The sequence below is a fragment of the Lissotriton vulgaris genome, chromosome 7 (genome assembly GCF_964263255.1).
Source record: "Lissotriton vulgaris chromosome 7, aLisVul1.2, whole genome shotgun sequence".
Lineage (NCBI taxonomy): Eukaryota > Metazoa > Chordata > Amphibia > Caudata > Salamandridae > Lissotriton > Lissotriton vulgaris.
Window position 1 is genome coordinate 7,784,510 of NC_141695.1, and position 12,500 is coordinate 7,797,009.

Genomic DNA, 12,500 nt, shown 5'->3' on the forward strand with positions numbered 1-12,500 from the left:
GAAGAAAGGACCTAATATCATCTGGACCAGTCCCATACACAGCCCCATGCGCAAGACATAGAATCTTGAAAGAGATCCTAGACTGGATTGGCAGCCAGTGCAGTTCTCTTCTCGCCAAAGATGCTGAAGATAATCTGGGAAGACCAGAAACCATCTTAGCCGCCACATTCTGGACTATCTGCAATCGGTGGATAAGACTCATGTTAATACCCACATACAGGGCATTGCAGTAGTCCAGTCTTGAAGACACAAGTGCTACGGCGGCTTGCTTCCGAGCATCAGGGGAGAGATAGTGGGTGATCTTTCTGATGATACCGCAACAGGTGGAGACCGTCCTGCTGACCTGACGATTAAAAGAGAGCGAAGTATCTAAAAGAACCACTAGATTTCTAGCAAATTGACAAGGCAGGGGGCATTCCCCAAGGGAAGCTGGCCACCAGTCCTTAGACCAGATGTCCTGCTTTCTCCCAAAGATCAGGGCCTCAGTCTTCTCCCCATTTAATTTCAGGAAGTTCTGGATCATCCAACTAGAGATGGCTACCATACAGTTCCTGAAGTTCAGGGCAGAATCCCTCACTGACTGGGTAAGAGAAACCATGATTTGGATGTTGTCGGCATACGACAACACCTCAAGCCCAAAAGATCTCACAACCCTGGCAAGGGGGGCCACATAGATGGTAAACAGTGTGGGGCTTAGTGCTGAGCCCTGGGGGACCCCACACTGCACAGGTTTAGATGGAGAAAAGAACTCACCCAGCTTCACCCTTTGTTCTCTTTGGCTAAGAAAGGATGCCAAAAGACTTAAGGCGGGTCCTCCGACTCCTATCTCTCTAAGGCGAGTGATTAGAAAAGAGGGGGACAGAGTATCGAAGGCCGCCGTGAGGTCGAGCAGGACCAAAATAGCCGTGTAGCCCTTGTCGACCTTCAGGCGGATGTTGGTGTCTGTATTGGTGCTGGGAAGCACGCCGTGCACCCGCATAAGAAGAGAGTAGCAATGCACCATGTCTATGTAAATATGGAGCATTTCTATCCTCTCCTTTTCACGCAATCAAAGTTCTATTGCGTGAACAAATAGTAAATGTGCTCCATGATTTCTAGTGGTGATCCGTACAAATATCGACTCCACAATATTGTCTAACAAAATATTGACACGGTAAGCAGATGTGGGTTTGGAACAGTAAATATTTAGGGCATTATGTATCAACATCCTGATTTATGGTTCCCAAATAGCGATTTTTTAGAAATCACTGTTTGAGAATCACAAATAGGGATGTATATAAAAAAATCGCAATTTTTTTGCGATTTCTTAATATTCCTTAATTGCGATTAGCAAATTGTGAATGACAATTAGGGAACACTTTCCCATTCATTTCTATGGGCCAGGAGGCCCATAGGAATGAATGGGAAGTTATTCTCAATTTGCGATTTGCAATTTGAGAATCGCAAATTGAGAATCATTTCAAGGGTGCAGGGGTGTCAAAGGGAGACCCTGTTGAACCCCTGAAATAAGCATTGGTGCACATGTGGCGCACATACATGCCCTAAGGGCATGTATGTGCTTCACATTGCACTTTGAAAAATGCAAAAAAGTGAATTTTTCAAAGTAATCGCAAATCACCACCAACTTGAAGTTGGTGATAATTTGCGATTCCTTAAGCCCAAATTGCACTTTTTTAGTGCTTCTTACATTGCATTTAAGGAATCGCAAAATTTGCGACTGCATTTAAGAAATATTGCTATTTCTTATTTTGCCTAAATACATACCATTTGGCGAAATTGCATTCGCAAATGCGAATGCAAGTTTGCTTAATACATACGGCCCATACTTCTTTATGTATGCTCACATTTATGATAAGGTGGTAGCTGATCAGTGACTACACTTCACACTCAATGAGACAGCGGTCCATTCTTGATGCACATTGGGAGTCAATGGCAAGTCTTAGCACTCACGAGAGGCACAGTCATTACTGACAGACACCTAGAGGCTATAGTCAGCACTGACACACACTGACAGGCTATGGTCAGCACTGACACACATTGAGAGGCTATGGCCAGCACTGACACACACCAAGAGGCTATAGTCAGCATTGACACACGCTGATAGGCTATGGTCAGCACTGACACACATTGAGAGGCTATGGCCAGCACTGACACACACCAAGAGGCTATAGTCTGCACTGATGCACACTTTGAGGCTATGGTCAGCATGGACACACACCCAGAGGCTATGGTCTGCACTGACACACACCCAGAGGTTATGGTTAGTACTGACACACACCGAGAGGCTATGGTCAGCACTGACACACACTGAGAGGCTATGGTCTGCACTGACACACACACCGAGAGGCAATGGTCAGCTCTGACACACACTGAGAGGCTATGGTCTGCACTGACACACACCCAGAGGCTATGGCCAGCACTGACACACCGAGAGGCTATAGTCTGCACTGACATACACAGAGAGGCTATGGTCTGCACTGACGCACACTGAGAGGTTATGGTCAGCATTGACACACACCAAGAGGCTATGGCAGCACTGACACACACCGAGAGGCTATGGTCAGCATTGACACACACTGAGAGGCTATGGTCAGCTCTGACACACACTGAGAGGCTATGGTCTGCACTGACACACACACCATGAGGCTATGGTCAGCACTGACACACACCGAGAGGCTATTTTCAGCACTGACACACACTGAGAGTCTATGGTCAGTACTGACACACACCGAGAGGCTTTGGTCAGCACTGACACACACCGAGAGGCTATGGTCAGCATTGACACACACTGAGAGGCTATTGTCAGTACTGACACATACTGAGAAGCTATGGTCTGCACTGACAGATGCCCAGAGGCTATGGTCAGCACTGACACACACCCAGAGGCGATGGCTAGCACTGACATGCACTGAGAGGCTATGGTCAGTATTGACACACACCCAGAGGCAATGGTCAGCATTGACACACACTGAGAGGCTATTGTCAGCACTGACACACACTGAGAAGCTATGGTCTGCACTGACACACACCCAGAGGCTATGGTCAGCACTGACATACACTGAGAGGCTATGGTCAGTACTGACACACACCCAGAGGTGATGGTCAGCACTGACATGCACTGAGAGGCTATGGTCAGCATTGACACAAACCCAGAGGCTATGGTCAGCACTGACACACACTGAAAGGCTATGGACAGCACTGACACACACTGAGAGGCTATGGTCTGCACTGACACACACCGAGAGGCTATGGTCAGCACTGACACACACTGAGAGGCTATGGTCAGCACTGACACACACCGAGAGGCAATGGTCAGCTTTGATACACACCGAGAGTCTATGGTCAGCACTGACACACACTGAGAGGCTATGGTCAGCACTGACAAACACCGAGAGGCTATGGTCAGCACTGACACACACTGAAAGGCTATGGTCAGCATTGACACACATTTAGAGGCCATGGTCAGTATTGACACACACCAAGAGGCTATAGTCAGCACTGACATACACTGAGAGGCTATGGTCAGCACTGACACACACACCAAGAGGCTATGGTCAGTACTGACATGCACCAATATGTTATGGCAGTGTTTCCCAAATTATTGTCACCTGAGGACCCCCATTGAGTCACCAATGGAAGCCGGGATCCCCCAAGCAATTTGTATGATTTAAATTTCAAACATTAAAACAGTAATTCCCAAAAAATACACATGAGCACACTTTTTGCAACGTTACCGTAGCGATAGAAGCTTCGCCTTCTTTACAAGGCAGCGTTAAGCCACATAACATGGCTTAATGTTGCCTTTTAAATAAGGCCCCCTGTCACGCAATGCTTAGCGTGAAAGGAGTAGGCAGTGGGTGTTGTAGTGGGCCTTCCACCGCAACACCCATTGATTTTGACACTGCCCCCTATTTACAAGGGCAGCATAAATAGGAGACTGCACCAAATTTAGACCAGGGAAAGCCAGGTCTTAACTTGGCAAAACGAGGAGAACACGTTTATTTCTCCTCGTTTTTGCTTTTTCCATGTGACTTGCCTTGTACAGCACACATGGAAAAATCAAAACGCCTTGGCTTGTTTATATTCAGAAAGGTGACCCTTCCTGCACATAAATAATCTTTTAAAAAAATGCAGTTTTGTAGCTTCGATGTGTGCTGCATTAAGCAACACACATTGAAGTGACAAAATAGCATTTCAAGATTGTTTATCTGCAGGAAGGGGGACCTTTCTGTACATAAAGAATCTTCACCTGCACGCAGACACCCTTGCACTATGGTGCAAGGGTGACCGCGTTGGTGCTACACTACTAAATGTAGCACCAGCACTGAGGGAAATGCAGGGCTGCACCATATTCTTGTAAATATGGTGAAGCCCTGAGTTTCTGAAGTGGCGGAGCCTATTGTTAAGCCAAGGAGGCTAACGACATGCTCCGCCACTTATGTTGTAAATATCCCTTTAGTATTTTATATTCAAAGAGTTTGCACAAAAAAATACAATTTAATGGGTGCTGCCACTCTGTGACTAACTTTTAATTGGTTGGTTTTATTTCGCAGTAAAAGGCTCCTGCTCCCGCCAGGGCCAGACTGGAAACCCAAAGCAGCCCTGGCAAATGTTTTCAAACCAGTCGCCATACGATGCGCACCAAGTGCAGTGAGTGAGCCTGACCACTACAAAGGGGGCTTTGGGAGGCTCTGCCCCCAAGAAATTTAGGAAACAGTGGTGCATTCAAAAACACATTTATCATTATATATTAAATTGTATTAGCTTTTAAGGAATAGTAAATTAAGACGTTACTATGCACTAGGATATGACAATCTTTTTTGGGGTTCTTCAATGATTCCTTATTATCACCCTTCAACAGTGCCTCTCCTCTCTCCATATCCTCTCCGTCACATGTATTTAAATTGTTTTATAGCATCTCTCATACCATTGTAGGATGTCAGAGCACTTTACATCACACACATATAGAGGCAATGAATCATACGTGTAAATCCGTGTATAGAAAATGTTACATAAGGCAAAGGGTACTACAAGGTGTAGGATTCACATGTCATTCATACTGGTAGGAATTTTTAAACAGTGCTGGGTCTGCAGAAGCACAAACTTGAGATTCAGAACATCACCCAGTGGTTAGCATTGACTTTAACATTAAAAATGTATTTCCGCGCAAATAAACCTTTTTAGCAGCATCAGGATAATGAAGGACTGGTGAAAAACATAAGTTATTAACTTGTGCCATGGAGTTTGCAAGCAGCTCTTTGATGACAGTTTATAGGTCACTGTGATAGATTACGGTTGTCACATATGAACTGCACAGTAACAAAAGAATCTCTATGACAAAAGCAGTAACCACAGATCTATGCACATAAAATACTGCAAGTGTCATTTCCTTTGCAGTAGGCAGATTAACCCTCTGTGCTACATTAGAAAACTCAAAGCTGCCACTGGACAAAATTCTCATCCCTCCAGCAGGAGCATTGTTCACTGCCTTTATTTTGACATTTTTATTGTTGCTCAAAAACTGCTATTTAGACAAGGAACATTGCAGTGCTTTTCAAACTGCCTCCTGCGGACCTACTGGGAATGTGTCATGGACCCCTGGGGGTCCGTGACACATTCCCAGGGATACACTGTGTTATGGTCAACATTGACATACACTGAGAGGCTATGGTCAGCACTGACACACACTGAGAGGCTGTGGTCAGCAAGGACACACACTGGGAGGCTGTGGTCAGCATGGACACACACTGAGAGGCTATGGTCAGCATTGACATACACCGAGAGGCAATGCCAGTGCTGACACACACACTGAGAGACTATGGTCAGCACTGACACACACTGAGAGGCTATGGTCAGCACTGACACACACTGAGAGGCTATGGTCAGCATTGATACACACCGAGAGGCTATGGTCAGCACTGACACACACTGAGAGGCTATGGTCAGCACTGACACACTGAGAGGCTATGGTCAGCATTGACACACACCGAGAGGCTATGGCCAGCACGAACACACACTGAGAGGCTACGGTCAGCACTGACACACACTGAGAGGCTACGGTCAGCAGTGACACACACTGAGAGGCTATGGTCAGCATTGACACACACTGAGAGGCTATGGTCAGCACTGACACACATTGAGAGGCTACGGTCAGCACTGACACACACCAAGAGGCTATGGTCAGTATTGACACATACTGAGAGGCTACGGTCAGCACTGACACACACTTAGAGGCTATAGTCAGCATTTACACACACTGAGAGGCTATGGTCAGCATTGACACAAACTGGGAGGCTATGGTCAGCACTGACACACATCGAGAGGCTATGGTCAGCACTGACACACACAAGAGGCTATGGTCAGCACTGACACACACTGAGAGGCTATGGTCAGCACTGACACACACCGAGAGGCAACATCAGCTCTGACAAACACTGAGAAGCTATGGTCAGCACTGACATGCACTGAGAGGCGATAGTCAGCATTGACACACACCGAGAGGCAATGGTCAGCATTAACACACACCGAGAGGCCATGATCAACACTGACACACACCGAGAGGCTATGGTCAGCACGGACACACACCGAAAGGGTTTGGTCAGCAAGGACACACACCGAGAGGCTATGGTCAGCACCGACACACACCAAGAGGCTATGGTCAGTACGGACACACACCGAAAGGGTTTGGTCAGCACTGACACAAATCGAGAGGCTATGGTCAGCACTGACACACACAAGAGGCTATGGTCAGCACTGACACACACTGAGAGGCTATGGTCAGCACTGACACACACCAAGAGGCAACATCAGCTCTGACAAACACTGAGAAGCTATGGTTAGCACTGACATGCACTGAGAGGCGATAGTCAGCATTGACACACACCGAGAGGCAATGGTCAGCATTAACACACACCGAGAGGCAATGATCAACACTGACACACACCGAGAGGCTATGGTCAGCACGGACACACACCGAAAGGGTTTGGTCAGCAAGGACACACACCGAGAGGCTATGGTCAGCACCGACACACACCAAGAGGCTATGGTCAGTACGGACACACACCGAAAGGGTTTGGTCAGCAAGGACACACACTGAGAGGCTATGGTCAGCGCTGACACACACCGAGAGGCTATGGTCAGCAGTAGGCCTGGGCGGTGAATTCCGTTCCGCTAGCGGAATTTGCGGAATTTGGGTAATTTCGCGTTCTGCGGAGAATGCAAAATTACCCAGAATTCTGCGTTCCACAACTTCGTGAAATTTTTTGCTTGTTCGCGTTCTCAAATGCGTGTTTGCGAAATATTTCCCCCCGAGCACACAAACAGCGATTGAAAACAGTAAAACAGCATCGCAAACAAGCAATTCTGCGTGTTCAAGGAGATTTTTCACCATTTTGAGGAAATTTGCATAACACGATTATGCAAATTCCACCACCCCTAGATGCTCTGACACACACTCTAAGGCTATGGTCAGCACTGACACACACTGAGAGGCTATGGTCAGCATTGACACACACCCAGAGGCTATTGTCAGCACTGACACACAATCAAAGGCTATGGTCAGCACTGACACACTCCAAGAGGCTATGATCTGCACTGACACACACTGAGAGGCTATGGTCAGCATTGACACACACTGAGAGGCTATGGCCAGCACTGACACACACTGAGAGGCTATGGTCAGCATTGACACAGACTGAGAGGCTATGGTCAGTATTGACACACACTGAAAGGCTATGGTCAGCTCTGACACCCACTGAGAGGCTATGGTCAGCACTGACACACACCGAGAGGCTATGGTCAGCAGTAGGCCTGGGTGGTAAATTCCGTTCCGCTTGCGGAATTTGCGGAATTTGGGTAATTTCGCGTTCCACGGAGAATGTGAAATTACCCAGAATTATGCGTTCCGCAACTTCGTGAAAATTTTTTGCTTGTTCGCGTTCTCAAATGCGTGTTTGCAAAATATTTCCCCCAAGCACACAAACAGCGATTGCAAACAGTAAAACAGCATCGCGAACAAGCAATTCCGCATGTTCGCTGAGATTTTTTACCATTTTGAGGAAGTTTGCATAATGCGATTGCGCAAATTCCGCCACCCCTAGATGCACTGACACACACTCCAAGGATATGGTCAGCACTGAAACACACTGAGAGGCTATGGTCAGCATTGACACACACCGAGAGGCTATGATCTGCACTGACACACACCGAGAGGCTGTGGTCAGCACTGACACACACTGAGAGGCTATGGTCAGCATTGATCAATCAATCAATCAATACATTTGTAGAGCGCGCTACTCACCCATGAGGGTTTCAAGGCTGAGGGGAGGGGGATGTATGATGTTACAACGCGTACTGTAACAACGCATACCGTTACAACGCATCTTTTACAACGCGAATACTGTTACAACTCATGTATTTACAACACATTTTTTTACAACGCAGGTACCTTTACAACGCATACCATTACAACGTAAGTATTGGTAAGTATATATTAATATTATATATATTATAATAAAATAAACGTAAATTAATTTTAATAAATATAATTTAATGTAATTTAATGTAATTTAATTCCAATAAATTAATTTAATTTAAATTTAATTTTATTTTAATTTTACCCTGTACCCCTGTACTCCACAAACTCTAAACTGACCCCCAACCCCAAAAATACCCCTTTACCCAAAAACTAAAAACTAACCCTGAACCCCAATTAATTTATTTTAATTTCAATTAAATAATTTAATTTAAATTAAATTATAATGTATTTTTACCCTGTACCCCTGTACCCCAAAAACTCAAAACTGACCCTCAACCCTAAAAATACCCCTTTACACAAAAACTGAAAACTGACCCTGAACCCTAAAAATACCCCTTTACCCCAAAACCCAAAACTAACCCTGAACCCTAAAAATACCCCTTTACCCAAAAACTGAAAACTGACCCTGAACCCTAAAAATACCCCTTTACCCAAAAACCCAAAACTGACCCTGAACCCAAAAAATACCCCTTTACCCAAAAACTGAAAACTGACCCTGAACCCTAAAAATACCCCTTTACCCAAAAACCCATAACTGACCCTGAACACTAAAAATACCCCTTTACCCAAAAACTGAAAACTGACCCTGAACCCTAAAAATACCCCTTTACCCAAAAACCCATAACTGACCCTGAACCCTAAAATACCCCTTTACCCAAAAACTGAAAACTGACCCTGAACCCTAAAAATACCCCTTTACCCAAAAACCCAAAACTGACCCTGAACCCTAAAAATACCCCTTTACCCCAAACATATAACATTTAAAATATAATTATATACTTACCAATACTTACGTTGTAATGGTATGCGTTGTAAAGGTACCTGCGTTGTAAAAAAATGCGTTGTAAATACATGAGTTGTAACAGTATTCGCGTTGTAAAAGATGCGTTGTAACGGTAGGTAGTTGTAAAAGTTGCGTTGTAAGGGGTGTATACCGGGTAGGGGGGCCGCTACTGCTCGAATAACCAGGTCTTGAGGTGTCTCCTGAAGGTGAGATGGTCCTGGGTCAGCCGTAGGTGTGCGGGAGGGAGTTCCATGTCTTGGCTGCCAGATAGAAAAATGATCTTCCTCCGGTGGTGGCTCTGCGAATCCATGGGACAGTGGCGGTCAGCTCTGACACACACTGAGAGGCTATGGTCAGCACTGACACACACTGAGGCTATGGTCAGCATTGTCACACACTGAGAGGCTATGGTCAGCTCTGACACACACTGAGAGGCTATGGTCAGCTCTGACACACACTGAGAGGCTATGGTCAGCATTGACACACACTGAGAGGCTATGGTCAGCTCTGACACACACTGAGAGGCTATGGTCAGCATTGACACACACATACAAACAAACAGACATTTTCCAACTTTGAAAACTACCAAAGTCTTTGGTCAACCTCTGCACCAACTGAGATTCAGTGTTAAAACTTTGAACCTATTTATAGGCAAAGTCGAGCTTTGGCAGAGCTTTGGCACACACACACTGAGCCACAGTCCACAAATGGTACACACATTGACCCACAGTCCAGTCTTATATATGAATTAAGTGGCGGTCCATAAGCAGCACACACAGTGAGGGATAATGCTGAATTGGTACATGAAGTAAGTGCTAGTCAAGAAGTTTCAGTTAAGTCGCTGCACACACTGAGGGTCACTAGCCAGTCTCTGTAGAAACACTGAGTCACTGACCTATCGTGCATCAAACTGAAACCATCTTCCAGGCCTGGTAAACACTGAGGTTCAGTCACCAATACACACCAATACACACTGATCTTCCTGGGTGCTCAGTAAGATTCATTGTTCCATCTTTGCAAACTGAGAGCCGCTGGTCAATCTCAGCAGATAAGGAGAGGCACTTTTAGTCTTGGCACACACTGAGATTCAGCGAGCAGTCTTTGCACACACAGAGACTCAATGAGCAGCCTTCGAACTCACTGAGACGTGAGGCTTGATTCATAAAGGGCCTCAGCGCTTGTGTTGGAGGCCCTGCAGTCGCGAGGGAGTCTCCGCACTTGGGTTGGAATCTCTGTAATGAGAATTCTCATTGCAGAGATTCTGCCCTGAGTGTGGAGACTCCTGCATGACTGTTGCGACCCGCCACAAGTGTGGTTGCCCTTTGTGAATCAGGCCCTCAGAGACCTGTCTAGGAACACACTGAGACTTAGTGACCAGTCTTGGCACACACCAAGACTCAGTGACCAGACTTGGCAAAACTGAGATTCAGTGACCAGTCTTGGCACATATCGAGACTCAGTGACCAGTCTTGGCACACACCAAGACTCCGTGACCAGTTTTGTTACACACCAAGACTCAGTGACAAATCTTGACACACACTTAGATTCTGTGAGCAGCCTTCGCACACACTGAGACTCAGTGACCAGTCTTGTCACACTTTGAGACTTGGTGACCAGTCTTGGCAGACATTGAGACTCAGTGACTAGTATTGTCACACACTGAGACTCAGTGACCAGTCTTGGCACACAGTGAGACTCGATGACCAGTCTCGGCACACACAGAGTCTCAGTGACCAGTCTTGGCACACACGGAGACTCTGTGACTAGTTTTGTCACACACTGAGACTCAGTGACTAGTCTTGGTACACACTGAGACTCAGTGACCAGTCTTGGTACACACTGAGACTTCGTGACCAGTCTTGGCACACACTGATAGTCATTTGAGTGACTTGGCACACATTAACTGAGGATATTACAGTCTGTTCTGTGATATTGTACTCCAGCTACAGGCAGGCGATCCACTCCCACATGTAAAGTTGAACACCGGATTCTGTGATTTCCTCTCTAGGTGGCCAGGAGATCCCTCGTCTACGGAGGCAGGCGATAACCCTGGGAGTGTTGGTCGCAGTCAACGTATTCATAAACATCGTGCTCTACCGTCTGGGTAAGAAGTGTGGAGTTGACTTTCAGACACCCTAAGACCACCCATGGCACGGCCTTCTCTGCCTCAGACCTGATTAGTAAAACCACAGATGAAAAGAAATAGAGGCTCCTGACTCTACATTGTAACCACGAAATTACAGTGAGGAGGTGGTCGTCGGCCTCAGTAGTAATGTCTCATTCAACAATTTGTCTTAAACATTGTTTAATATGTGCATGCTGCTGGATGATGAAGATGGAGATGGTGATGATGCTAAAGTTGATGATAATTAAGAGTTAGTGATGAACAATGATGATGATGATGCTGATGATAGAAATGATAGAAATGATAGAAATGATGATGATTAAGTCTTTAGAGTGCTGAGAGGTAGTGATGGACAATGATGTTGATGATGCTGTTGATGGAGATGATATTGATGGTGATTATGAAGATGATAATGATGATGCTGATGAGGGAGATGATATTGATGGTGATTATGATGATGATGATGCTGATGAGGGAGATGATATTGATGGTGATTATGATGATGATAATGATGATGCTGATGAGGGAGATGATATTGATGGTGATTATGATGATGATGATGCTGATGATGGAGATGATGTTGATGGTGATTATGATGATGGTTATTATTATTATTGTTAAGTGTTCTGAGTGTTGAGAGTGACGTAAGGCTCCTGAAGGGGGCACCCCGGTCAGCGATGGATGATAATGCGTTAGGAAGTGTTACTGTGAAGAGCCTTTGCTGATTTATTGTGTTGTAAATACCTGCGCTGACTCCAAGTGACTGAAATAGGTGCACAGTCGTTCATGAAATGATTCGTCTAAGAACATATTTGTTCAACTAAGTTTGCTAAACAGACCGAGGTTCTGAAGTGTCAATCATGAAGTTGGACAACACCTTTGTTGTGTGTCAAACAAGCCTCACCCACCACTAGGAAATTTGGGGTTCACCAATCACAAGAAAACTTTGAAAAAACATTATTATTATTGTAAATACAGAGCATTCCTGTCCTTTCCCTGTCACGCAGCGCAGTACGTTGCATTCCCGCCCTTTCCCTGTCACGCAGCGCAGTACG

At 45.7% G+C, this 12,500-nt stretch overlaps 1 protein-coding gene across 1 annotated transcript in view; it reads left to right on the forward strand.

Annotated features, from left to right (window-relative positions):
• The window catches only part of LOC147700488 (butyrophilin subfamily 2 member A1-like), a 134,603-nt gene that overhangs the window by 23,908 nt on the left and 98,195 nt on the right, over positions 1–12,500 (forward strand). Inside the window, exon 3 of the mRNA XM_086928430.1 lies at positions 11,329–11,424. Within this exon, the coding sequence (XP_086784556.1) occupies positions 11,329–11,424 (96 nt within the window). The remainder of the gene's footprint in view (positions 1–11,328; positions 11,425–12,500) is intronic.